General features: G+C 37.9%; 1 protein-coding gene across 1 annotated transcript in view; it reads left to right on the top strand.

Moving 5' to 3' along the window:
• The window catches only part of TCEA1 (transcription elongation factor A1), a 43,245-nt gene that overhangs the window by 6,055 nt on the left and 13,063 nt on the right, over positions 1-24,127 (top strand). Inside the window, exons 2-6 of the mRNA XM_078441561.2 lie at positions 7,447-7,509; positions 12,945-13,050; positions 18,423-18,510; positions 21,607-21,752; positions 23,199-23,255. Coding sequence (XP_078297687.1) covers positions 7,447-7,509; positions 12,945-13,050; positions 18,423-18,510; positions 21,607-21,752; positions 23,199-23,255 — 460 coding nt within the window. The remainder of the gene's footprint in view (positions 1-7,446; positions 7,510-12,944; positions 13,051-18,422; positions 18,511-21,606; positions 21,753-23,198; positions 23,256-24,127) is intronic.

Here is a 24,127-nt window from a genome sequence, read left to right as displayed (position 1 = left end):
CTGCCCCCGCAACCGCTTATCTGTTTGTCTGTGGATTTGCTGCTCTGGACATTTTCTTTTTTTTTTTTTTTTTTTTTAATTTTTTTTTTCAACTTTTTAAATTTATTTTTGGGACAGAGAGAGACAGAGCATGAATGGGGGAGGGGCAGAGAGAGAGGGAGACACAGAATCGGAAACAGGCTCCAGGCTCTGAGCCGTCAGCCCAGAGCCTGACGCGGGGCTCAAACTCACGGACCGCGAGATCGTGACCTGGCTGAAGTCAGACGCTTAACCGACTGCGCCACCCAGGCGCCCCTGGACATTTTCTATAAATGGACTTATGCAACGTGTGTTTGTATAAATGGAATCACACAATATGTGGTCTTCTATGACAGGCTTCTTTCACTTAGTGTTTTCAGGATTCATCTATACTAACAGCAAGTATCAGTACTTTGTTCCTTTGTGTTGCAGAATAGCACTCCACTGTACTGGTGGACATACCACATTTTGTTTATTCATTCATCATTTGATGGACATTTTGGGCTGTTTCCACTTTTTGACCATGATGAGTAATGCTGCTAAGAACGTTTCGTGCAGGTGTTTGTGTGGACATATGTTTGTTTTTTGGTTTTTTTTTTACTCTTGGGTATATACCTAGGAGTAGAATTGTTAGGTCATATAACTATGTTTAACCTTTTGAGAAATTGACAAACTGTTTTCCAAAGTTGCACGATTTTAAATTCTTATCAGCAGTTGGTGGGCGTTCCATTTCATGGAGTCTTCATCAACACTTGCGTGTTTTTTGATTATAGCCATCACAGTGGGTGTAAAGAGGTGTCTCATTGTGGTTTTGATTTGCATTTCTCGGATGACTGATGATGGTGAAAATTTTTCATTGTTGGCCATTTCTATATATATTTGGAGAAATGTTCAGATCCTTTGCCCATTTTTAAGCTCTTTGTATTTTTGAATTGTAAGAGTTCTTTGTATTCTGAATATTAGACTTATGGGAGACAGGATTTGTATATATTGCCTTGCATTCTGTGGGTTATCTTTTCACTCTCTTGATAGTGTCTTTTCTTTCAGTTTTGATGCAGTCAATTTTAAATATTTTTTCTTTTGTTTGGTGTAGAATAAGTGCACATTTGAGATGACATAATAAAATTATAATTTCTAGTATATAGTGATGTTCCTGAGCCATAATTCAAATATTTACAGTGTTTCCTTTAAAAAAAAATGAATAGCATCTTAGTTTTTTAAGCCTTGAAATCTTATAATTCTTACTGAGAGGTGTTTGAGTTGATTGAGGTTAAATAATGCTTACTTAAAATGCTGGTTTATGGCTTTTTGAGAATATTGTTATGATGGAAGTAGATAAATCTTTTTATCTCTTTGTATCCCTTATCAACCATATCCTACATGTCAGGCACTCTATTTCAATACTTCATATGTTTTTTATTACTCCATTTGACCATTTGAATTCTTCTAGGTCAGTGTATTATGCTGTCCTACATATGAAGAAACTGAAGCTTGAAAAAGAAATAACATTCTCAAGATCTTATATTTAGGAAATGGCAGTGCATAGATTTGAATTTCGATCTGATATATATATATATATATATATATATATATATATATACACACACATACATATTTCTATATCTGTCACGCATATGTATACACACATACATATGTATATATAAGTATGTGTGTGTGTTCTTAACTGTATATTCCATGTTGCTTCCTTCTCCATACATCTCCTTGAGGAGGATGTTTGTGTCCTATACAAAGTTGTATATGCTGTGTGCTAAGTACAAGTTTGAATGCAATATTTTGTAAAAGTACTTGTTTCTGATGACAGATAGTACCAACCGTGTAATAAAGTCATGTGATAGTATTGTTTATTCTTCAGCCAGTACTGTGAACTAAATTTGACTCTGGAAGATAAGGTAGAATCTTTCTTTCTCTTGCATCATTATCTGTAGGAGATGCTGCAATCTAATAGACTTGACCTTTAGAGGCAGGTGATTATTGGGGAAGGATAGAATTTAGTTTCTTGTTTGGTAATGCTATTCACCCAAGTTCACAGAGCAGAACTACTACCAGTGGACCTAGGAAATGGAGAGAGCAGCGGTGTGAGGGTCAGGAGATTATAATTCTTGTCCTTTTGTATTACCTATCAGTTGGCCAAGTCACTTTCCTTTTCTGAATTTGTTTCTTTGTATAATTGAAGTTTTGAAGTAGATATTCAAAGGTTTGTGTTTATTTTAAATTCCCTGAAGTCGCAAAAGATTTGTCTTGCTCACTGTTGTCTCCTCAGAGTTTGGTACACAGTGTTAATATTTGTTGAGAGGCATAAGTATAGTTTGACAGAAGTGGGTAGATTTCACCTTTTTTAGTTAGTAGTAATCATATGACTGTGCAGGTTTCCTAAATTGTCTGGATTTTCAATTCCTCTTCTGTAAAATGGAGAGAAAAAGATTACCTTTTTCTATAGGATTTATTGTGAAGATGGAATTGCATGTATGTATATGTGCGTATACATACATACGCACATATACATACACACATATACAAAGGGCTTCCCATGATGCTTGGCACATAGTAATATTCAAAGAAGCTTTGTCACTGAATTAATATATATGATCATCTGTTTTTTGCCTTTTTGTTCATTCAGATTATCATAGTTGTTTATTTCTTAAAGAACCGTGATTGAAATATTCATCTTATTTGGCCAGAACACAGTGTAATGATGAGAAAGGTCATAGTGTCATCCAGTTAATGTTATTTTGCTTTTTCTTCCTTCCATAGCTTGTATCTCTAATTTCGGTCTCACCAGAGAGATCTGAGTGTAAAGGGAGAGTGTGATGAAATTAATGCAAATCTTATCTGTTGCTTGGAAAGCAACTTAAACCTTATGCCACATTGCTGATGTGTTAGAAGAATCAACTTTATATGTGGCAGACAGCATGATGTAAGTCTAAGGAGACCCTGCATTTTCAAGGACTCCTAGAAGTGTGGTTCTTTATCTTCCTCTCTAATTGATCCTAGGTCAGAAATGGATTGGAAAGTCCATGGAGGCATAGGTAGAAGAAAAATGTCTATGGTAGTTATAGGATACAAGTCCACAATCTCGTAATCAGAACTTTTAGAGTCTGATATATTTGAGAATTCCAAAATTGTCAGGTTTAAAAAAAAATTTTTTTTTTAATGTTTATTTATTTTTGAGAGAGACAGAGTGTGAGCGGCGGAGGGGCAGAGAGCAAGGGACACACAGAATCTGAAATAGGCTCCAGGCTCCGAGCTGTTAGCACAGAGCCCAACGTGGGGCTCGAACTCATGAGCTGTGAGGTCATTACCTGAGCCGAAGTCGGATGCCTGACCAACTGAGCCACCTGGATGCCCCTCAGGTTTTTAAAAATTAAAAAAAAAATTCATATTTTTAATTTATTTATTTTAACCATGTTTATTTATTTATTTTTAATTTACATCCAAGTTAGTTAGCATATAGTGCAACATGATTTCAGGAGTAGATTCCTTAATGCCCCTTCCCCATTTAGCCCATCCCCCCTCCTACAACCCCTCCAGTAACCCTCTGTTTGTTCTCCATATTTAAGAGTCTCTTATGTTTTTCCCCCCTCCCTGTTTTTATATTATTTTTGCTTCCTTTCCCTTATGCTCCTCTGTTTTGTATCTTAAAGTCCTCATAATGAGTGAAGTCATGTGATATTTGTCTTTCTCTGACTAATTTCGCTTAGCATGATACCCTCTAGTTCCATCCACGTGATTGCAGATGGCAAGATTTCATTCTTTTTGATTGCTGAGCACCTCAGGTTTTATTAAGATAATATGGTACATACATTATATGTCTTCAACAGGATCTGGGCAGTTCTAGTAATCAGACATTAACATCTTTATAGTGAAATGTGGTACTGTCACATGAAGTGGGATATATAGAACATAAATGGTTTTACGTACGTTGAGATTAGGTGTTGTTGGCAAATGAGTTTGTTGAAAATCTGTGAGAAATCTTGCTTTTCAAAGGTTTTCGGTTTGGGGATTTATAGACGTGGGATTGAAGAACCCATTTGCTCGCAAAGATGTCATTTCTGTAGAATTTCTGATTAACAGTAAATTTCAAAGTCAGTGTTGGTTTTCTTCTCTAACACCTGCAGTGTTTCACTGTTTTTAGTTACCTCTAAAAATAATTTGTAGAATTTTAAGATCAGAAGGGATCTTTAAGAAGTAAATCGTTAAAATCCTTCATAATAAAAAAACAAAACAGGTGCCTGGGTGGCCCAGTCGGTTGAGTGTTCAACTCTTGTTTTTGGCTCAGGGTCATGATCTCATGGTTTGTGAGATTGAGCCCTGTGTCGGCCTCTGTGCTGAGTGTGGAGCCTGCTTAGGATTCTCTCTTCCCCCACTTTTCTTTCTCTCTCTCTCGTCCCCTCTGCCCTTCTCCCCTGCTCACACTCTCTTTAAAAAACAAAAACAAAAACAAAAAAAATCCTTCATAGTAACCTGTCTCATAATTGTTTTTGAACTTAAGTTTTAAATTAAAATAATACACCTGTTGCCAGAAGGAAAGTTAATGTTTTTTTATTCTCCACAGCTGAGTCTGATGTCTGTCAACTTTATTTTTTTAAATTAATTAATTAATGTAATCTCTGCATCCAACATGGGGCTCTGACTCATGACCTCTGAGATCAAGAGTTGCATGCTTTACCCACTAAGCTAGCCAGGCACCCTGATGTCAAATTTATTTTATTTTACTTATTTTTTAAGGGTCAGGTTGTTTTTTTTTTTTTTTTAAGTTTATTTATTTATTTTGAGAGAGAGAGCGCATACCCAGGGGAGGTGCAGAGAGAGAATCCCAGTCAGACTCTGCGCTGTGGGGCTTGATCTCACGACCTGGAGATCATGACCTGAGCAGAAATCAAGAGTCAGAGGTATAACTGACTGAGGCATCTGGGTGCTCCTGTCAAGTTTAAACGGAAAAATTACATGACTGGAAGCCTTGACTCAATTTTATATTTAAGAAATATGATAATGCCATGAGGGTTCCGTGCTTGTTTCTTCCTTGGGGGTACATGTTGAGGGACATGCTCTGGGGCTTTCTGTTTCCCTGGGGTATGCTGTGTTTCATTGATTCGTAGGGTGCCTAGTTTTTGTATTTTACCATTTCAGAAAGCAGAATGAGTTACACATATATTGTCGACCAGATGGCTATTGGGATGTACTTTCACAGGCAGAACATCAAACCCAGCATCAACATTTGCAGAGTGGGTGTCAGTGGCTTGGAAGAAACTCTTAAAGACATTAGTGGAGTGCTCTTTGAACCTTAGGGAACCAAATGGTTGAAGAGCAGTGGGGGTGAAAACAACTAGCTCTCTACACACTACAAAGCCAGGTAAGAGCTAAAGGCTTTTAGCTCTTTGATGGCGGCTTCTTCTTCTTCTTCTTCTTTTTTTTTTTTAATGTTTTATTTATTTTTGAGACAGAGAGAGACAGAGCATGAGCAGGGGAGGGGCAGAGAGAGAGAGAGTGAGACACAGAATCTGAAGCAGGTTCCAGGCTCTGAGCTGTCGGCACAAAGCCCGGTGTGGGCCTGGAACCCATGGGCCATGCGATCATGGCCCTGAGCCGAAGTCGGACACTCAACCGACTGAGCCACCCAGGCGCCCCTTTGATGGCTTCTTTTATGAAATGCTGCATTACTACTGTTTTCTCTACAACTTTTTTGTGGATAAAAACAGATATAATTAATCTGAGTCAATAAGTGATTCATAATCATTGGATTCTGAATGTGAAGTAGTTTTAGAAGCACCTTAGCTAATTTATTTTGCTTATGTTTTTCTTTTATGTATGTAAAAGGTGGTACATGATCAAAACTTCAAGTTTACAAGAATTATAAAAGTGTGAAGAAGTGATAAGAAAATACTATGATAGTTTAATAGTTTTTTTATTAGTGGCATATAGAATAATGTGGACAAATATAGTACATTAAGTGAATATTAAACTAAGTAAAATATGATTAAGTGAGGGTATTAGATTAAATATGATACATAAATCAATATCAAATTGGAATATTTGGCCACAAGGTATAAGGTGGTGCTGTTGCTTCTCATTTCATTCCTTTTTTAATTTTAGGTGCTTTATGTAATTCTTTTAAGAGTCTTATTTTGTTCTGTCTTCATCATCTATATGGGAGTCTTTGATTCTAGATGGCAGTGGACAGGCCTGTGAGCTTAACATACATCTTAATTCTGAATTTTCTCTCAGAATCTGCTTTTTACTACTCTGTAGGAATTAGGTAGACAGTACTGTTTCTGTGTTTTTTTTAAATTAAAAAAATTTTTTAATGTTTTTTTATTTTTGAGAAGAGAGAGAGCGTGAATAGGGAAGGGGCAGAGAGAAAGAGAGACAGAGAATCTGAAGCAGGCTCCAGGCTCCAAGCTGTCAGCACAGAGCCCAACGTGGGGCTCGAACTCATGAACCGTGAGATCATGACCTGAGCTGAAGTCAGATGCTTAACCGACTGAGCCATCCAGGCGCCCCAAATTTTTTTAATGTTTTATTTGTTTTTGAGAGAGAGAGAGACAGAGTGTGAGTGGGGGAGGGCCAGAGAGAGAGGGAGACACAGAACCGGAAGCAGGCTCCAGGCTCTGAGCTGTCAGCACAGAGCCCGATGTGGGGCTCAAACGCACCAACCGTGAGATCATGACCCGAGCTGAAGTGGGTCGCTTAACTGAATGAACCATCCAGGCACCCCAAGAGCAGTGCTTTTGTGACAGATGAGTAAGAAACAGGAGACCTCAAGAGAATTCTAGTAAAGACAGGCCCTTTCCCACTCTCACTGTGTGTGAATGCTAGAGGTGCTATAGTATCTTCTGACCCCCATTCCTGCTTTTTCAGGGTTGGCTCCTTAATCAAATAGGTGTTCTTCATGGAAATGTGGGGTGTGTTATGCTACCAGGGTAAGAAACACATTTTACATTTCAAATTTGGACACATATAAACAAATATTATTTAAAATGAACTTAAACAAGTGCTGGTCATAGTCCAGTAAATGGATCTTATGTTCCTTTAATGAGTTGCAATCATTATTTGGAAACCACTACCCCTCTTTCCCTGCCCCCCTTTATGTGTATATATATATATATATATATATATATATATATATATATATATATGTGTGTGTGTGTGTGTGTGTATATATGTATATATATGTGTATATATATACATATATCATCCTGGTATGCACATATATATGTGTATATATATGTATACATATATATGCACATATATATATACACACACACACACACACACACACCATCCTCATATGAATAAGTGAGCCATAGTGAGTTGTGGATGGGAAAATGTAAATTTAAATCTCTAGTTAGTCCTTGTTTTACCATCTGGGAAATTGCGTCTGCAATTATTTTATTTTATTTTATTTTATAGGCTGGAGCATTGGATTTACTGAAGGAGCTTAAGAATATTCCCATGACCCTGGAATTATTACAGGTATGTGCTAAAATGTGTCATGATTTGGATAGGTAATTGTCCTAAAATGCCAAAACATTTTTACTACCAATAAGTTTTTTGTATTGTCCTGTTATGGTGTAAATCATTATTAACTCTTGTTTTTGTTAAAAGATGGTAACATAAATCAATAATCTAAGTTATCATTATAGAAAAAGTTGCCTTCTCAAGAAGAATAAAATCTAAATCTTCCAAGTTTGTAATCTCACCGTGAAAGGAAAGGAAGTTGGGCTCTTGGCCCTGATTTGATTTCCCAGAACCTCACTGTCTTTGTCATTGACAGCAGCTGCCATCAGGACACCAGCCTCTGGGGTGCCTTTTAGCAGCCGTTCTTCTTTTCTCCCCCTTCTGCCCTAGGAACCACTAATCGAGCCACATTTTTGTCTCTACAGATTTACCTATTCTGGAAATTTCATATAAGTGAAATCATATAATATATGACCTTTTGTGTCTGGCTGCCTTGTTTTTTTTCCTTTGAAGATTAAAAAATTTCTTTATTTTAATTATGATCTACCCCTCAACGTGGGGCTCAAACTCGTGACCTGAAGATCAAGAGTCGCATGCTGTCCCGGCAGAGTCAGCCAGGTGCCCCTTTGGCCTTCACTCAGCATACTTTTCAGGGTTCATCCATGTTGTAGCCTGTTCCCTTTTATGGCTGAATAATAGTCCACTGTATGGTTACACCACATTTTGTGTATCCATTTGTCATTTGATGGACATTTGGATTGTTTCTACTTTTTTGGTTGTTATGACTCATGCTGCTTGCTGTGCACATTCATGTACAGGTTCGTGTGTTTTTGGTTCTCTCTGGTAGAGATCTGAAAGAGTCGAAATGATGAGTTGTATGATAACTTTATGTTGAATATTTTGAGGACCTGCCAGACTGTTTTCCCACGTGACCGTACCATTTTACATTCTCAGGAGCAAGTAAACGAAGGTTCCGGTTTATCCACATTCTTGCCAACACTTATTATTTGTCTTTGATTATAGCCATCTTACTGGGCGTGAAGTGATATTTCATTGTGGTGTTTATTTCCATTTCCCAAATGACTAATGTTGAACATCTTTTTCATACGCTTCTTAACCAATCATATATTTTCTTTGGAGAACTGTTTTTTCAGATCCTTTTCCTGTTTTGAAATTGGATAATTTGTCTTTTTATTTTTAAGTTGTAATAGTTCTTTATATATTCTAGATACAAGTCCATTATGACATACAGGATTTTCAAGTGTTACCTCCCCTGGGCTTTACTTTCTTAGTGGTGTTCTTTGAAGCACAAAAGCTTCAAATTTTGTTGTAGTCTGTTTTATTGTTTTCTTTGGTTGCTTGTGCTTTAGTTGCCTAATTCAGGGCTACAAAAATTTATTCTTTTGTTTTTTAGCTCTTTCATTTAGTTCTGTGATTCATTTTGAGTTAATTTTCATGTGTGGTATAAAGAAGTCCAATTTCATTCTTTTACGCATGGATATCTAGTTCAGCTTTTTTAAAAAGTTATTTATTTATTTATTTATTTATTTATTTTTGAGAGAGAGAGAGAGAGAGAGAGAGAGAGAGAGAGAGGGAACGTGAGCAGGGAAGGGGCAGAGAGAGACACAGACACACACAACACACACAACCTCCCCCCCTCCCCCAGAATCCGAGCTGGCAGCACAGATCCTGATGCGGGGCTTGAACTCACGAACTGGGAGATCATGACTTGAGGCCAAGTCAGACGCTTAACCGACTGAGCCACCCAGGCACCTCTCACCTTTTTAAAGTATTCTCTCTAATGAATTATCTTGAGATCCTTATTGAAAATCAGTGACAGAAAAATGTAGGGACTTATTTCTGGATTCTTAAATCTGTTAATCGTGTCTCTCCTTATATAGGACCACATTGCCTTGATCATTGAGGTTTTGTAGTAAGTTTTGAATTTGGGAATTATGCGTCCTTCAATTTTTTCAAGATTGTTTTGGCTATTTTGGGTCCCTTGTATTTCCATATGAACTTTAGGATAAGCTTATCAATTTCTGCACAAAAGGCAGCTGGGATTTTAATAGGGATTTTATTTTAGTCTGATTTTCTTAGCATTGCAATCTTAACATTTAAGTCTTATGATCCATGTATATGGGATGCCTTTACATGTATTTTTTTTTCTAAAATTTTTTTTAATGTTTTTATTTATTTTTGAGACAGAGAGACAGAGCATGAGCAGGGGAGGGGCAGAGAGAGAGGGAGACACAGAATCTGAAACAGGCTCCAGGCTATCAGCACAGAGCCTGATGTGGGGCTTGAACTCATGAATCGCGAGATCATGACCTGAGCCAAAGTCAGACGACTGAGCCACCCAGGCGCCCCTGCCTTCACATGTATTTAAGTCTTTAATTTTTCTCACTGTTTTATAGTAGCTCTATGTTTTTACTTTAAGATTTAGGGAGTATCTTAAATCATCCTGGCGGAAACTCATGAGTGATCATAAAGGTGATTTTTCTTCTAGAGTATACCAATCTGCTTATTTCCTGTGATGCTGACAGCATCTCTTAATCTCACTACTCATTCCTTTCTGCTTTACCAGCAGTGTGCATCTGATTCCCTAAGTCAGCTTAATGGCCTCTCCATCTTTCCAGGGTAGTGTCTTTATAATTGCATAGCTGGTGTTCTATAGAAACCAGATGGCCAGCCATGGGCAAAGGCATACATTTTCTGTGTCTAGAATTTCACGGTATATAGTTGATCTCAAAAACCTTCATTAGTCCTGCAAACAAGAAGCCTGTTTAAATCTACAGTCCTTAATGTTATTTGAGCACACAGTACTTTTTTGTAGGGCACTTGTTATATCCTGTAAATTAAAGTCTACTGGTTTTAGGAAAAGTCCAGAGTCTAGAGAATTCTTAGAGTTACATTTAGACTTGGTTATCCAAGTAAAATGGCTTCATAATCCTTTCTTCTCTCTAGTTTCATCTGCTGTTCCCCAAATACTCTCTTTAAAAGGAGGAAAAAAACCTACCCAGATCTTTGTTTTTCACTCTACCTCAGCAGCCTTGTTTCTTATTATTCTTGACTGGATAGTCTCTTCCTTAGAGAAGTATGTTTGTTACGGATTCCTACATTCTCCGGATGGATTTTTGTAGGTTTTAAGTAGGAAATTATTGACTCTTTAGTGATGAAAACATCCTGTGACAGTTAAAAAAGCAGTCACCCCAAGTACATGATTTGTTCATGCTCTTCCTGTATCTTTGCTTGCCTCTGACTACCTCTTAAAGCTCCATTTTCTTTGCCAATCTGTGTCAGCCCCAAGCTTCAGAACTGTATTAGTAGCTCAAATGATTTCTTCCACTCGTTCCAAAAATAGATTTTCTTCTGGGTGGGTGGGTGGGTGGGGTGGGTTTTGGGGTGGTAGTAAGGAAGAGCTGTGAATGGGTGCTGGAGGAGGAGTGCCAAAGGCATCAGGATAAGGAAGTCAGACCTGACACTCAGTACTTGGTTGTAATTGCAGGCCTGGCTTCTAAGCAGTGAGCTGTATCCAGTAGGACAGCTCTGGGTCCACACAGTTGTAGGCTATGCCATCTGGCCCAGGAACTTGCTTGTGGACAATTTTCTATATTGAAGTGTTTTAGAAGAGTTCTAAAAAGTTCTAAAGTATTTTCTTCATTAAAAAAGTTCCAAGAGCATTTTATTAAAGCAGTAAACCACTTTCTTTGGGGGGAAACCCTCCCCAAACATGAATCCCAAACCATTTTAGGATTTTAGAATTGTGGAATCCCCTTTATCTTTCTGCTGTGGAACCTTATCTGCCTTGCACAGCTTTCTTTCCATAGATACAGCTTAGGCCATTCTGGCCAAACACATATTCTAAATTCTTGAGCAGAATTTCTGTCCTGAATCTCTTTGTTGAGAAGTTTGAATAATTTAGCAGGAAAGCTGTAAGTACCCATTTATTACTCTGCCTTAAAGTTTACAGCAGGGATTCCTGCTTTTTTTAACCACTAACAATTCCTTTTGTTGTTTTTTTCTTCCATTGACCATATGTCTTGAAAGATCATCTACTAACAACTTGAACTAACTAAATAATTTACCATTTGTTTTTTTATTTATCATCCTTAATTGGCCTGTCACAGCTTTTGTGTTCTTTGAGCACAATTTGAAAACCATTGATGTCCTGGAAAGAGCTGGACTTTGGAGGTGCATTTAAATCCCAGCTCTGCCGGGGCGCCTGGGTGGCTTGGTCGGTTAAGCGTCCGACTTCGGCTCAGGTCATGATCTCACGGCCCGTGAGTTCGAGCCCCGCGTCGGGCTCTCTGCTGACCGCTCAGAGCCTGCAGCCTGTTTCAGATTCTGTGTCTCCCTCTCTCTCTGCCCCTCCCCTGTTCATGCTCTGTCTCTCTCTGTCTCAAAAATAAACGTTGAAAAAAAATTAAAATAAATAAATAAATAAATAAATCCCAGCTCTGCCAATTAGGTATGGTGTATTGCTGGATGAGTAGGGATAATGATATCAAGCTTAAAGGGTTGTTAGGAAAGGGTGCCTGGCTGGCTCAGTCAGTGGAGCAGGTGACTGTTGATCTCAGGGTTGTAAGGGCAAGCCCCACATTGGGCATGAAGTCCACTTAAATAAATTAAATTAAAAAAAATAAATGGTGGTTAGGAAGATTAGTGAATATGGATGCTCCCAGCATATTTGTGGGTACATAGTATTACCACATGATATATTACTGTATTCTGTGAAGTCCTTTTTTAACAAATGTTTATTTATTTTGATAGAGGGAGAGAAAGGGGGGAAGGGCAGAGAGAGAGGGAGAGACAGAATCCCAAGCAGGCTCTGCACTGTCAGTTCAGAGCCTGATGCGGGGCTCAATCCCATGAACCATGAGATCATGACGTGAGCCGGTATCCGGAGTCTGATGCCTTAACCGACTGAGCCACCCTGGGGCCCCTCTGTGAAGTCCATTTTAGTATCTGTAATTGTATGCTGATGTGGGGCAAAAAAAAAAGTGTTCTTAAACCTCTGTAGATGGTAATATTTGAGTATCCTCATTAAAGTTGCAGCAGATGATCCACAAAGTAATCTACATAGAAGAATATATAGAAGCAAAGAAGTGCGTATGTTAGTCATGGTTGCTTCATGCCTTCTGTATAATACAAATGTTTTATACCTTAAGGGATATGGAAAGACTGATTTCATTTTACCAGTTAACCAACCTTATTACAATAGCAGCTCAGCTTGTCTGTCTGCAGATCTCTGTGCTAACAACCTTGAGTCCAGTGTTGATCTGAAGATGCATGTATCTTAAATCTATAGTATACTATTATAAGAATTCAAATAATTCAGGTTTTCTTCTGGTCTACCATGGAAACAGGAAAATGAGAAAGAACAGAATGAAGCACTAAATTGTCTGAAGTAAAGACAGCTTACACAGATTTTTTGTATTCCCTTGCAGTCCACAAGAATTGGAATGTCAGTGAATGCTATTCGCAAGCAGAGTACAGATGAAGAAGTTACATCTTTAGCAAAGTCTCTCATCAAATCCTGGAAAAAGTTATTAGGTATAATTGATCTTCCCTTATGTGTATTCGTGATCTGGTTTATTCAAACATTTGGTGTTTGCATATTTTCCTGTTTATAAATATAGATGTATTGAAATCAGTGCCTTATATGAAGTGGGAAGGGTGTTAGTTTGACCTCCTTGAGGGTTTTGCTTTTTAACTAGTCAAATTTAGCCTTTTTTGTTTTCTAAAACTTACAACTGGATGCCTCTTTAAGAAGAAGAATTTTCCCCATGGGGAAAGTTGTCATACATTTTAAAAACGTTTTTGAAATAATTTTCTAACTTACAGAAGGTTTACAAGAATAATAAAAATAACTCACATGTATACTTTTTCTAGACCCATTAATTTTTAATACTTGCCATGCTTGTTTTGTCATTACTTGTCTTCTCTTTCTCCGTTATGTACATATTCACACACGTACACATTTTTTCTGAACTGTTTGAGAATAGGTTGCATCTATCATGCTTTACCCTTTAATACTTAAGTGTGTGTTTCCTTGGAACAAGTTTATTTTCTTATGTAATCATAGGAAATTCAGGAAATTTAACATCGGTACAGTACTTTAATCTACAGTGCAGGTTCCGGTATTGTCATGTGTCCCAGTGGTGTCCTTTAGAGTTTTTTTTCTTCTTTCAGAACAAGATCTAGTCTAGGATCACATAATCTAGTCTCCTGGTCTGGAATAGTTCTTAAGCCTTCTTACGCTACTTATAATATTGACAATTTGAAGAATACAAGCACTCATCTCACTTTATTTAAAAAAAAGATTTTTTTAAATCTTTATTTTTGAGAGAGAGAGAGAGAGCGAGAGCGTGCGTGGGGGAGGAGCAGAGAGAGAGGGAGACACAGATCTGAAGCAGGTTCCAGGCTCTGAGCTGTCCGCACAGAGCCCAACGTGGGGCTCGAACTCATGAGCCGTGAGATCATGACCTGAGCTGAAGTTGGATGCTTAACTGACTGAGCCATCCAGGCGCCCCGCACTTTATTTTTAATAGCATGTTCCTGATTTGGGCTTTATTTGTTATTTTCTCATGATTAGATCAGGTTGAGCATGCATAGTTGGAATACTATGTAAGTGTGTTATATCCTTCTCGGGTATCCCCTCCAGAGGCATTGATGATGATGACGTTCATTTTGATATAACCCAGTCAAGGTGTACACCATGTAGTTTATTGTTTTTTCTGTTGTACCTAATAGGTATTCTGTGAGAGATACTTTAAGACCCTGAAACTATCTTGCTTCTCATCAGACCTCCTCTCATACCCTGTTTAGTATTCACTGATTTTTGCCCAGACCACATTTTATAGTGATAGTTGCAAAATTGTAATTTTCTTCAATATTTCTAAGTCAGCATCCTACTGTAAGTCCGCATTCTACTATAAGAAAGAACCCTCCTTTTACTTCCCAGTTATTTTTCTATTAGGGTCGACACATGGATTCCTATTTTATCCATTACTGTTCATATTTATTTTGATATTTCCATTTTCCCAGATTTGACCAGTGGGCACCCATTCGAACTGGCTCCTGTGTCCTTTTGACATCCCCCGCCCCCCTTCAGTTTTCTTGATCTCTTTTTTATATTCTGGAACCAGAAAATGTGTTGGGCTCATCTGCCTCAGCCCTGGAATCAGCCATTTCTCTAAGCAGTTATTAGCTTTATGTGGAAGAGAAAAATAGAAAAAGTTGAACCTTTTACAATTTCAAAGACAACAATAGCAAGAACAAAAAACCTTATTTCTTCTGAGATCTTGGAAACTAGGGACTAAAAATTGTAAATTGGGATCAATGACATAATTTTTGTAATGTCTGTAGGTAAGTAAACAGTATTGTGTGATTCTTAAATTTACTTACTGTGGTTATTCAACCGAATTTTTTTTTCTTAGGGAATACATAATGAGGTATTTTGGGATTAAGGAGCATGATATCTGCTACTTACTTTCAAATAGTTCAAAAGAACTATGCCTGTGTGCACAATGATGTGCATGTGTGAATATATACGACACATGCATGCGTATCTGTAGGGGGCAGTGAGTGAAGGAGGAAGCAAGTGTAGCAAACGTTAACATTTGGGGAATCTGAGTAAAGTTTCTTGTACCATTCTTAAAACATTTGTGCAAGCGTTAGATTATTTCAAAATCAAAAGCTTTTTAAAATAATCTAGTCTTTAAAGACCAACTGAAACTTTGTGTGTTTATAATTAATTTAAATTTTAAGTCGAATACCATATTCTAAAGTAATGAAACTTTGCCATAGACACTGACTGAGAACGATATACATGTGTTTTTATTTCTGGAAAGATGGTTTACATTTTGTGGGACGTTGTAGTTATATTTATTTAATCTTAATTTAAAGAAGTTTTACTCTTTTATACTTTTTGGAGGTATCTGATCTCATTACAGGTTCTCTTTTAAAGTCTTTTTTTTTTTTTTATGTTAAAAGATTTCCATCTTCATTAGATAAAATTTGGAGAGTTGGAGGAGGAAAAGAAATCACCCTTAAGTCTGTCTCTAAATACAACCATCAGTTAATGTCTTGTTGCATTTCTTATCTTTTTTTCTCCTGGTGTATAGCTTTTGCTTCAGCTATATTTTTTTTTATGCTGTATGGATACTTATATTGCCTTTTTTAATGAAAAACATTTGTGTCTTTATATCATCATTAATTCCATTTTATTGGCTTCAGAATAATCCACTGGGTGATTGTGCTTTAATTTCTTACCTGTTAGATATGTGTTTTTTTAGCTTTATAGCTATTATAAATAATGTCTTGATGGGTATCTTTCTGCCTAAAGCTTTTTCTTTAGATTATTAACTAGATTTCTAGAAGATTTATGACTGCTGCTACATGGTAGCACAGTTTTGAATACTTGCATATGCCAAGCATCAACCTTTATGAATGCATTTAATCCTCCCAGGAACCCGGTGTACTAGGTGCCATTATATTTCCCATTTTCTGATGAGGAACGTATGCATTGAGAGATTAAGCATCCTGTGCACGGTTGGAGTGGTAGTGAGGTGTGGTCTGCAGTCAGTCCCAGTCCAGAGCTGGAGCACTTCTCCCTGGGTCTGTTTTATTGCCCACGACGCTGTATTTAGGTAGCAGGAATGCCCTTACTGCTCTGCTTCCTCCAAGGATTGCACCAGTCCTCCCAGAGCAGTGTGCGGTATCCGTGTGACGGCGCTGGATCTTCGTTAGATAGCATACTGCGTTGTTGTGCCACCTTTCAGATGCTTTCTACTCCCTCAGTTTTGAAATATTTCTTAGTCCTTGGTGTACTCTTTAACGTCTTTATTAATTTTTGTTTCCTGCCTCACAGTGCTATACCATCTTTAGGTTTTGGGGCCTTTCACGTGAACTGTAGAGAAAAAAGAGGGGTAATAATGGGGCGCCAGGGGGGCTCAGTCATTTGAGTGTCCGACTCTTGATTTGGCTCAGGTCATGATCCCAGGGCTGTGGGATTCAGCCCTGCATTGGGCCCTGCACTGAGCTTGGAGCCTGCTTAAGATATTCTCTCTCTCTCTCTCTCTCTCTCTCTCTCTCAGATAAAAAAATAAAGGAGGGCAATAAAATTAGTATCTGAAAACTAACAAACTAACACTATATCATAGGGGGCCTGAATTACATTTCAGATTTGGTAACCCTAATGTTTACAAGATAAGTTCTAGAATTGTGATTTGTACCATTTTCTTACCAGTTAGCCTCCTCTAGATTAGCATATTAAAGTCATCTGGGGAAGTTTTAGAGATTTTGATGCTCAGGCCTTACTGGCAGAAATTTGGATTGAATGGATCCAAGATAGGAGCTTGAGCATAAGGATATGCTTAAAAGTCATCTAGGTGGTCCTGATGATCAGTTGAATATATGTTCTTTTATATCCTGTGCAGAGGAAGATGGGGAAGTGAAGTATTTATGTAGCTCTTATTATGTAGGGATCAAAATGTAGATAGATGAGTGGGATAATTTATGCAGTAGATCCAAACAGTTTCTGAACCCAGTTTCAGAAGGCCCTTCTGGCTGATTTAAACACGAATGGTTCTTTTCATTGTTAAAGGATTGCACTGGTCCAACCTGTTTTACACCCCTTACCTCTTTTTTTTTTTTTTTTTTTAAACACCTTCTTACCTCTTAAAGCTTGTGTACTTGGTATTACTTTGCAGATTTTTTAAGATAGAGGAAGTGTTAGATAGGCCATACTAATCCTGAAGTCTTTTTTATGAAAATGTTCTTTATCTACTGTCCCTGAAATAATTTTTTTGACTTCATGAAAAATTGTTAAAATAAGATTGCTATATATGCTTTGCACTTTAATTTTTAAAACTTTTAAATGTTATTTTGAGAGAGAAAAGGAATGAGAGAGAGCAAGTGTGGAGAAGGGGCAGAGAGAGGGAATCCCAAGCAGGTTCCACGCACTGTCAGTGTGGAGTCCTACACGGGGCTCAAACTCATAAACCGTGAGATGACCTGAGCCAAAATCAAGAGTTGGACGCTTCACCGACCGAGCCACCCAGGCGCCCCTGACAGTGCAGGGGCGCCTGGGTGGCTCGGTCGGTGAAGCGTCCGACTTCGGCTCAGGTCATGATCTCACGGTCCGTGAGTTCGAGCCCCGAGTCGGGCTCTGTGCTGACAGCTCATAGCCTGGAGCCTGTTTCGGATTCTGTGTCTCCCTCTCTCTCTGCTCCTCCCCTGTTCATGCTCTGTCTCTCTCTGTCTCAAAAATAAATAAACGTTAAAAAAAAAAAAAAAAAGAATAAATAAAATGACAGTGCTGATGTTATTTCCATATTCTTTCCTTTCCTTTGTTCTATATGTTTTTCTCCATTTTACTAATTAATGAATATATTTTCTTAAGACTGTATTTTTAAGTATATTTTTCTCTATTTTAGGTTCCCACTGGCATATGAATTGTGCTTCCCACCAAAAGAGGGAGGTTTTTTTGGGGGAATGCTGACTAAGCATGCATTGTGAAAAATACCCAAGTACATATGTTAATAGAATAGCTTACATAAACTTTATTTACTGTTGAAAATTTAGGATTTTTGTGGTTTTTTGTTGTTATATAAATAACCTGATAACATGCAGTAGTTCCATTTTGTAATTAAAAAAAATTTTTTTTAACGTTTATTCATTTTTGAGACAAAGAGAGACAGAGTGTAGGTGGGGGAGGGGCAGAGAGAGAGGGAGACACAGAATCCGAAGCGGGTTCCAGGCTCTGACAGCTCAGACTGGGGCCTGACGTGGGGCTCGAACCCACACACTGTGAGATTGTGACCTGAGCCAAAGTTGGATGCTTAACCGACTGAGTTACCCAGGTGCCCCTGTAATTTTTTTTTAAACAAATGCTAACAACTGAGGGATTTCATAATTTTTAGATGGACCATCAACAGATAAAGACCCTGAAGAAAAGAAAAAAGATACTGCAGTTACATCACAGAATAGCCCTGAAGCAAGAGAAGAAAGGTATGTCACTTTATGGAAATTCATTTCTGTTGGAAGTCACAGTTCTACTTGACCGTCACTTCCTCCATGGTTGTATTTTGGTTTTATTTATGGTCACTTATGTGTACTCCTCTTTCTATTTTGTAATTAAATGGAATTAGTAAATGTTTATAGCCAAATAGAATATTCTAAGGTTTCTCAGGATTTTCCTGGAAATTTAAAAGAGACTTAGAATTCTGACATTACATAAATAAGGAGAAATTATTTACACTGTATTCAGCAAGCTTAATTGAATGGAATCTTTGGGATAGCATTAATAGAGTTGATAATGAAGGCACTGATTAAGGCTTCGGGTGGTTGGGGGGCAACTAAGTAGCTCATTCGGTTAAACATCTGACTCTTGATATTAGCTCAGGCCTTGATCTCAGGGTTGTGAGTTCAGGTCCCTTGTTGGGCTCCACGTTAGATGTGGCGCCTACTTTACAGAAAAACAAAACAAAAAACAGGATTCAAGTGGTTACTTCCTTTATTTACCACATTCCATTTTTAGATTTTTTTTTGGGGGGGTGACCTGGATCTAACTCTCTTTTTATGCTTTTTTCCTTCCCAATTTAGCTGTCATAAGAACTGAAAAAGGGTTCAAATTTTTCCTTACCTCTTGTGAGGCCTTTGTTCCTCTCTTCTTGGGAAGCTTGTGTTTTAACATTTGACTTTGATTTAGAGCAGTAGTTCTCAAAGTGTGGTCCCTGGAAGGGTGGGGAACCTGGCAACTTGTTAGCAAAGCAAAATCTGGGGCTTTACCCTGAAACTACTGAATCAGGAGTTTTGGTGATGGGGCCCAGAAATATGTTTTTAACAAGCTATTCATATGATTCTGCTGCACTCAAGTTTTAGGCTACTTATTTTAACTTCATTTATTTCTTAGTATTTTTCCCCAAAGTGATAATATACCCCTCCTTTGTTCAGTAACAGTGACCTATGTCCCATACACTGTTATTTTACGCATTAGACTAACTAAACTTAGTCTAGATGCTAAAAGAAGTAAGCTAAAGACAGGGTTTAAACATCAGGTGTTCATAAAATTTATTCAGTGTTTTCTAACTCTTTGAGATAGTTTTAGACTTTTAAAAAATCATAAGAATAGTAAAGAGAATCCCCAATTGCCAGTGTATGTGTATACGCATACATTTATGTTTGTGTACATACTTAAGACACATGAATAATTTTATTTTGAACCAAATAAGAGTCCTTTATATCCCTAAATATCTCAGTGCATATTTCGTAAGAACAGGACATTTTCTCACATCTAACCACAATGTAGATCTTAATAATCTGGAAGTTAGGATTAATACAATACTTTTTTCTAATCTATAGGACTTACTCGTATTTTAGCGGTCTTCCCCTTATTCCAGAGGAAAAAGATTTTCCAAAGTATCATCTAAGATCACACACATACTGCATTAGCTATCATCTCTGGTTTCCTTTAATCTGGAGTAGTTTTTCAGTCTGTCACTGTCTTTCATGACCTTAATATTTTTGGAAAGTATAGACCATAATTTATGAAGTTTTTAACAAATGCTTTCAATTGTGTTACATTCAAAGTCATTTGACTTAATGCCTTGAATATAAAATATAAAAGTATAGGCAGATAATTTTAAATAGATATTGAAGTAGGAATAAGTTTGTAGTGTATTTTTATCTGTTTTATGTAATTGAAGTTTAGGGATAGAGCCTGTTGACAAAAGCATAGTATTATCAATATGAAGTCTGGCAAAATGGTTGGTATCTGTCCGCGCGCGCGCGCTCTCTCTCTCTCTCTCTCTCTCTCTCTCTCTCTCTCTCACTCCCACACACACACACACACACACACACACACACACACTCTGAAGAAGACAAAGTTTCTAGGAGATAATTAAATGTAGAAGGATACAGAAGGACTGTTCTGTCCACTGTATCTGTTTATGAAGTTTTTATTTTTTATTAAAAAACAAATTTTTTTAACATTTATTTTTGAGAGAGAAGAGACAGAGCATGAGCAGGGGGAGGGCAGAGGGAGAGAGGGAGACAGAGTCTGAAGCAGGCTCCAGGCTCAACGCTGACAGGCTGACAGTAGCAAGCCTGATGTGAGGCTCGAACCCAAGAACTGTGAGATCATGACCTGAGTCAGAGTCAGACACGTAACCAACTGAGTCACCCAGGTGCCCCATTATTTATTTATTTATTTTTAATTTTTTATTTTAGAGCAGGGGAGAGGGGCAGAGGGGGAGAGAGAGAATCCCAAGCAGGCTCTACACTCAGCAGGGAGCCCGACATGGTGGGGCTCAATCCCACGACCCTGGGATCATGACCAGCCCTGCATCAGGCTCTGTGCTGGCAGCATGGAGCCTGCCTGGGATTCTCTCTCTCCACCCCCCCCCTTCCTCCCTCACTTGCACATGCACTCTTTCCCAAAAACAAACGAATAAGCTTAAGAAATGTTTTTAAAAAAAGTTAATTGAAACCCCACAGAGAGTAATTTTAGTGAGACTCTAAGAAGTTAATCAGCAGCAGTTGAAATGATTGGGTTGACTCAAAAACTGTTAAACTGTCCTTGACTGAGTTGATGTTTCTATGGAGAAATTAAAGAGACATTTTTATATTCTTACAATTCATTTGTCACTATACATGTTTTTTATCCTGAAGGGAGTGTTTTAAATATAAACCTCTTTGGTTGTCTAATTGGAATAAGGTTTTTTTAACATGTTTTTCCCTCTAGTTTTGGTTGAGAGCTGTTGTATTCTTTGGCGTCATCCCCTCCTCCCCTCGTGTAACCGAAATCCTTGCTTTTGATTTATTGTATTGAGCTGTAATGTATATTTTCTTAAATATTAAAAATATTGTTTAATGTTTAAAAAGATCAAAGGTTTAGTTGGTTAAAAAAACATGAAATGAGTCTCAGATTTAATAAGATTTTAACTTTTTAGAAACGTGTATGCAACACCAGTTTTGTTTTCATGTCACTGAATACTGTGTCATTTGTTTAGGTCAAGAAATTTTGTTTTTGGATAGTAATGCTGTTATTTTAAGAGACTTTTTCCTGACCTCTTTTTGGCGTGTATGTGTGTGTGTGTATTTTAGTAGTTCCAGTGGCAACATAAGCAGCAGAAAGGAGGAGGCAAATGCCCGAGATACTTATGTTTCGTCTTTCCCTCGGGCACCGAGCACTTCTGATTCTGTGCGGTTGAAGTGTAGGGAGATGCTTGCAGCCGCTCTCCGAACGGGAGGTAAGTTCAGTGTGCCCTGTTCCATCGCCGAGTCCTTTGTTCGCGCCACCTCTGCCGCGGCCACCCCCGTGTGTCTGCCTCCCCAGCAGCAGCCCCGTGCTAGCTACTTGCGCTGCTCAGTGCAGGAGGACGTTGTGGCAAATAGGGCTTACTGCTGGCAGAGAGGTACGGGCATCGTGGGGCCTACTGTGTAGTTCCAGGGGAGAGATTCCTTCTCGTCTATGGATGTTTCCTTTGTTTACAGTAACTTAAAGGGTTTTCGCAAATCTCTCCCCTCCGCTTGTAACCTGCAAAGTATAGTTGGCCTTTGAACACTGGGTTTGAACTGCGCAGGTTCACTTATAATGCAGATTTGTTTTCAACACAAACAGTACAGTCCTATAAATGTATTTTTCTCTCGTGATTTTCTTAATGGCATTTTCTCTTCTTTAGCTTACTTTATTATAAGAATACAGTATATGATACATATAACATGTAAAGTATGTGTTGTTTATGTTATTGGTAAGGCTTTTGGTCAACAGTAGGCTATTACTAAGTTTTTGGGGAGTCAGAGGTTATATGAGGATTTTCTACTGCATGGGGTGTTGGCGTCCCTAACTGCTGTGGTGTTTGAGGGACAACTATAATTACTCTGCTCCCCAGATTGAGCGTTCATGATACTGTGTTTGGGTCCTGTTGTTAAATGTTAGTATGAGATATGGTATTTAAGTTTTATATTTGTAATTCCATTTTCTACCTTTTTTTAAGTGAAAAAGAGATCTTGATTTATATATATGCGAGCCTTACTTAATTTGAAGTTACCCATTCTTATGTAAAATTTTAACTTTTAAGTTTTACATATAGAAATATTTATCATCTTATACAGGTTCATTCTTTTTCTTTTCTATTATACTTGATCCATAGTTAGTATGACCTGTTTTTCTCCTTACTCTGCCTTTTCTATTTTGATTCCCTGTTTCTTTATATATTTTTTCTTTTTTCTTCCTAGTTTCTTTTTATTTCCTTCTATCTGTTTGAATATTTGCATAGGAGTCTTCTGAGTGTGTCCATATATGTGATTGGCAGATGAAATGAATGGTTTCTTTGCATTGAAGCCTGAGTCACAGGAGACAAGACAGTTCTTTCTATAACTTTCTCTACTCTCTGCTGGAGCAACCAGAATTTATGGAGTTGTGAAATGAGGAATTGCCTGCTAGATCAATTACTTCCCCGCTCCTGAGGGATAAGGAGTCATCATTGCAGGAGCACTGTGGACATTAGGTGAATCCAGAAGAGTCTAGTGGGTAGTAAAGAGACCAGATTCTAATGAAACTAAACAAAAAGGACTCTTTATTAAGGCAATGGGGTTGAAGACATAGGAATGCAGTTTAATTTATTCTCTATTGCAATTTTCTTTTAATATGTCATAATCACTTATTCTTGACAATTCTTTGTGCCTGTGTTTAGATGACTACGTCGCTATTGGAGCCGATGAGGAAGAATTAGGATCTCAAATTGAGGAAGATATCCTTTCTGTGTATATTCATGATTGTTTTAAATAATCTGGTATAGATTAACTTTTTTTCTTCCTGTATAGAATTTAGAGTTTCATTTTTCAGTTTCTATCTTGATTGTATTGTTTTGCTGGGAAACAATAGGGCATGTCATTTTATTGTTGTTTTCTTGTTAATCAAAAGGAAAACATATGTGTTGATAGTATTTTTATTTCTCTGCCTTGCAAATTGAGAATATAACACCCCAGTTGAAGTCGTGCAAAAGGGTGCGGAAAACATACACACCACGTGTGAAGTAGGGTTTCATGTTTGAGGGAACTCAGCAAAGCAAATGAGGTCCCCTGACTTCATCATCAGGAGGGAAGTGTGTTTGTGCCGAGCACCATTGAAAGGGCTTTGGAAGAGGGGACTTGCATGTCTGGGTGACAGTGTGACCCTGGAACTATCCATGGCCTTGTTAGATGGCATGCTGCGCTTGGGGCTTGCTTTCTGTTGAGAGGAAAAGAACTTGCTGAGCTGGGGCAAGAAGCGATCCTTTGGGGCCACCGTGAATGGGTTTCTTCCCAGTGGGTCCCAAAGGAGCTGTGTCATCAAGACTTTTAGGATCCTTTGTAGAATTCAGATTTGGGCAAGCCAAAGTTTATATAAATTCAGGCTTCTTTTTACAAGTTTTCTCAGACTGAGTACTTAAGTTACTTTTTGAAACATTTCTAATTTGTGTGCTGCTGGCATTAAACATTATGAAGAAAGTATTGCTCATTCTTGATATAAAAGCAGGATCACTATTACTTGCCAGTTCCAGATCAAGCAACGAGGTAGAAGCAGTGCCTTGTTAGCTTAATCTAATACTGGAAACTGGTGGAGAACTGCTTAGAAATTTCA

Source organism: Panthera onca, chromosome F2 (assembly GCF_046562875.1).
Source record: "Panthera onca isolate mPanOnc1 chromosome F2, mPanOnc1 haplotype 2, whole genome shotgun sequence".
Taxonomy (NCBI): domain Eukaryota; kingdom Metazoa; phylum Chordata; class Mammalia; order Carnivora; family Felidae; genus Panthera; species Panthera onca.
This window is presented reverse-complemented; position numbering and strand designations above follow the sequence as displayed.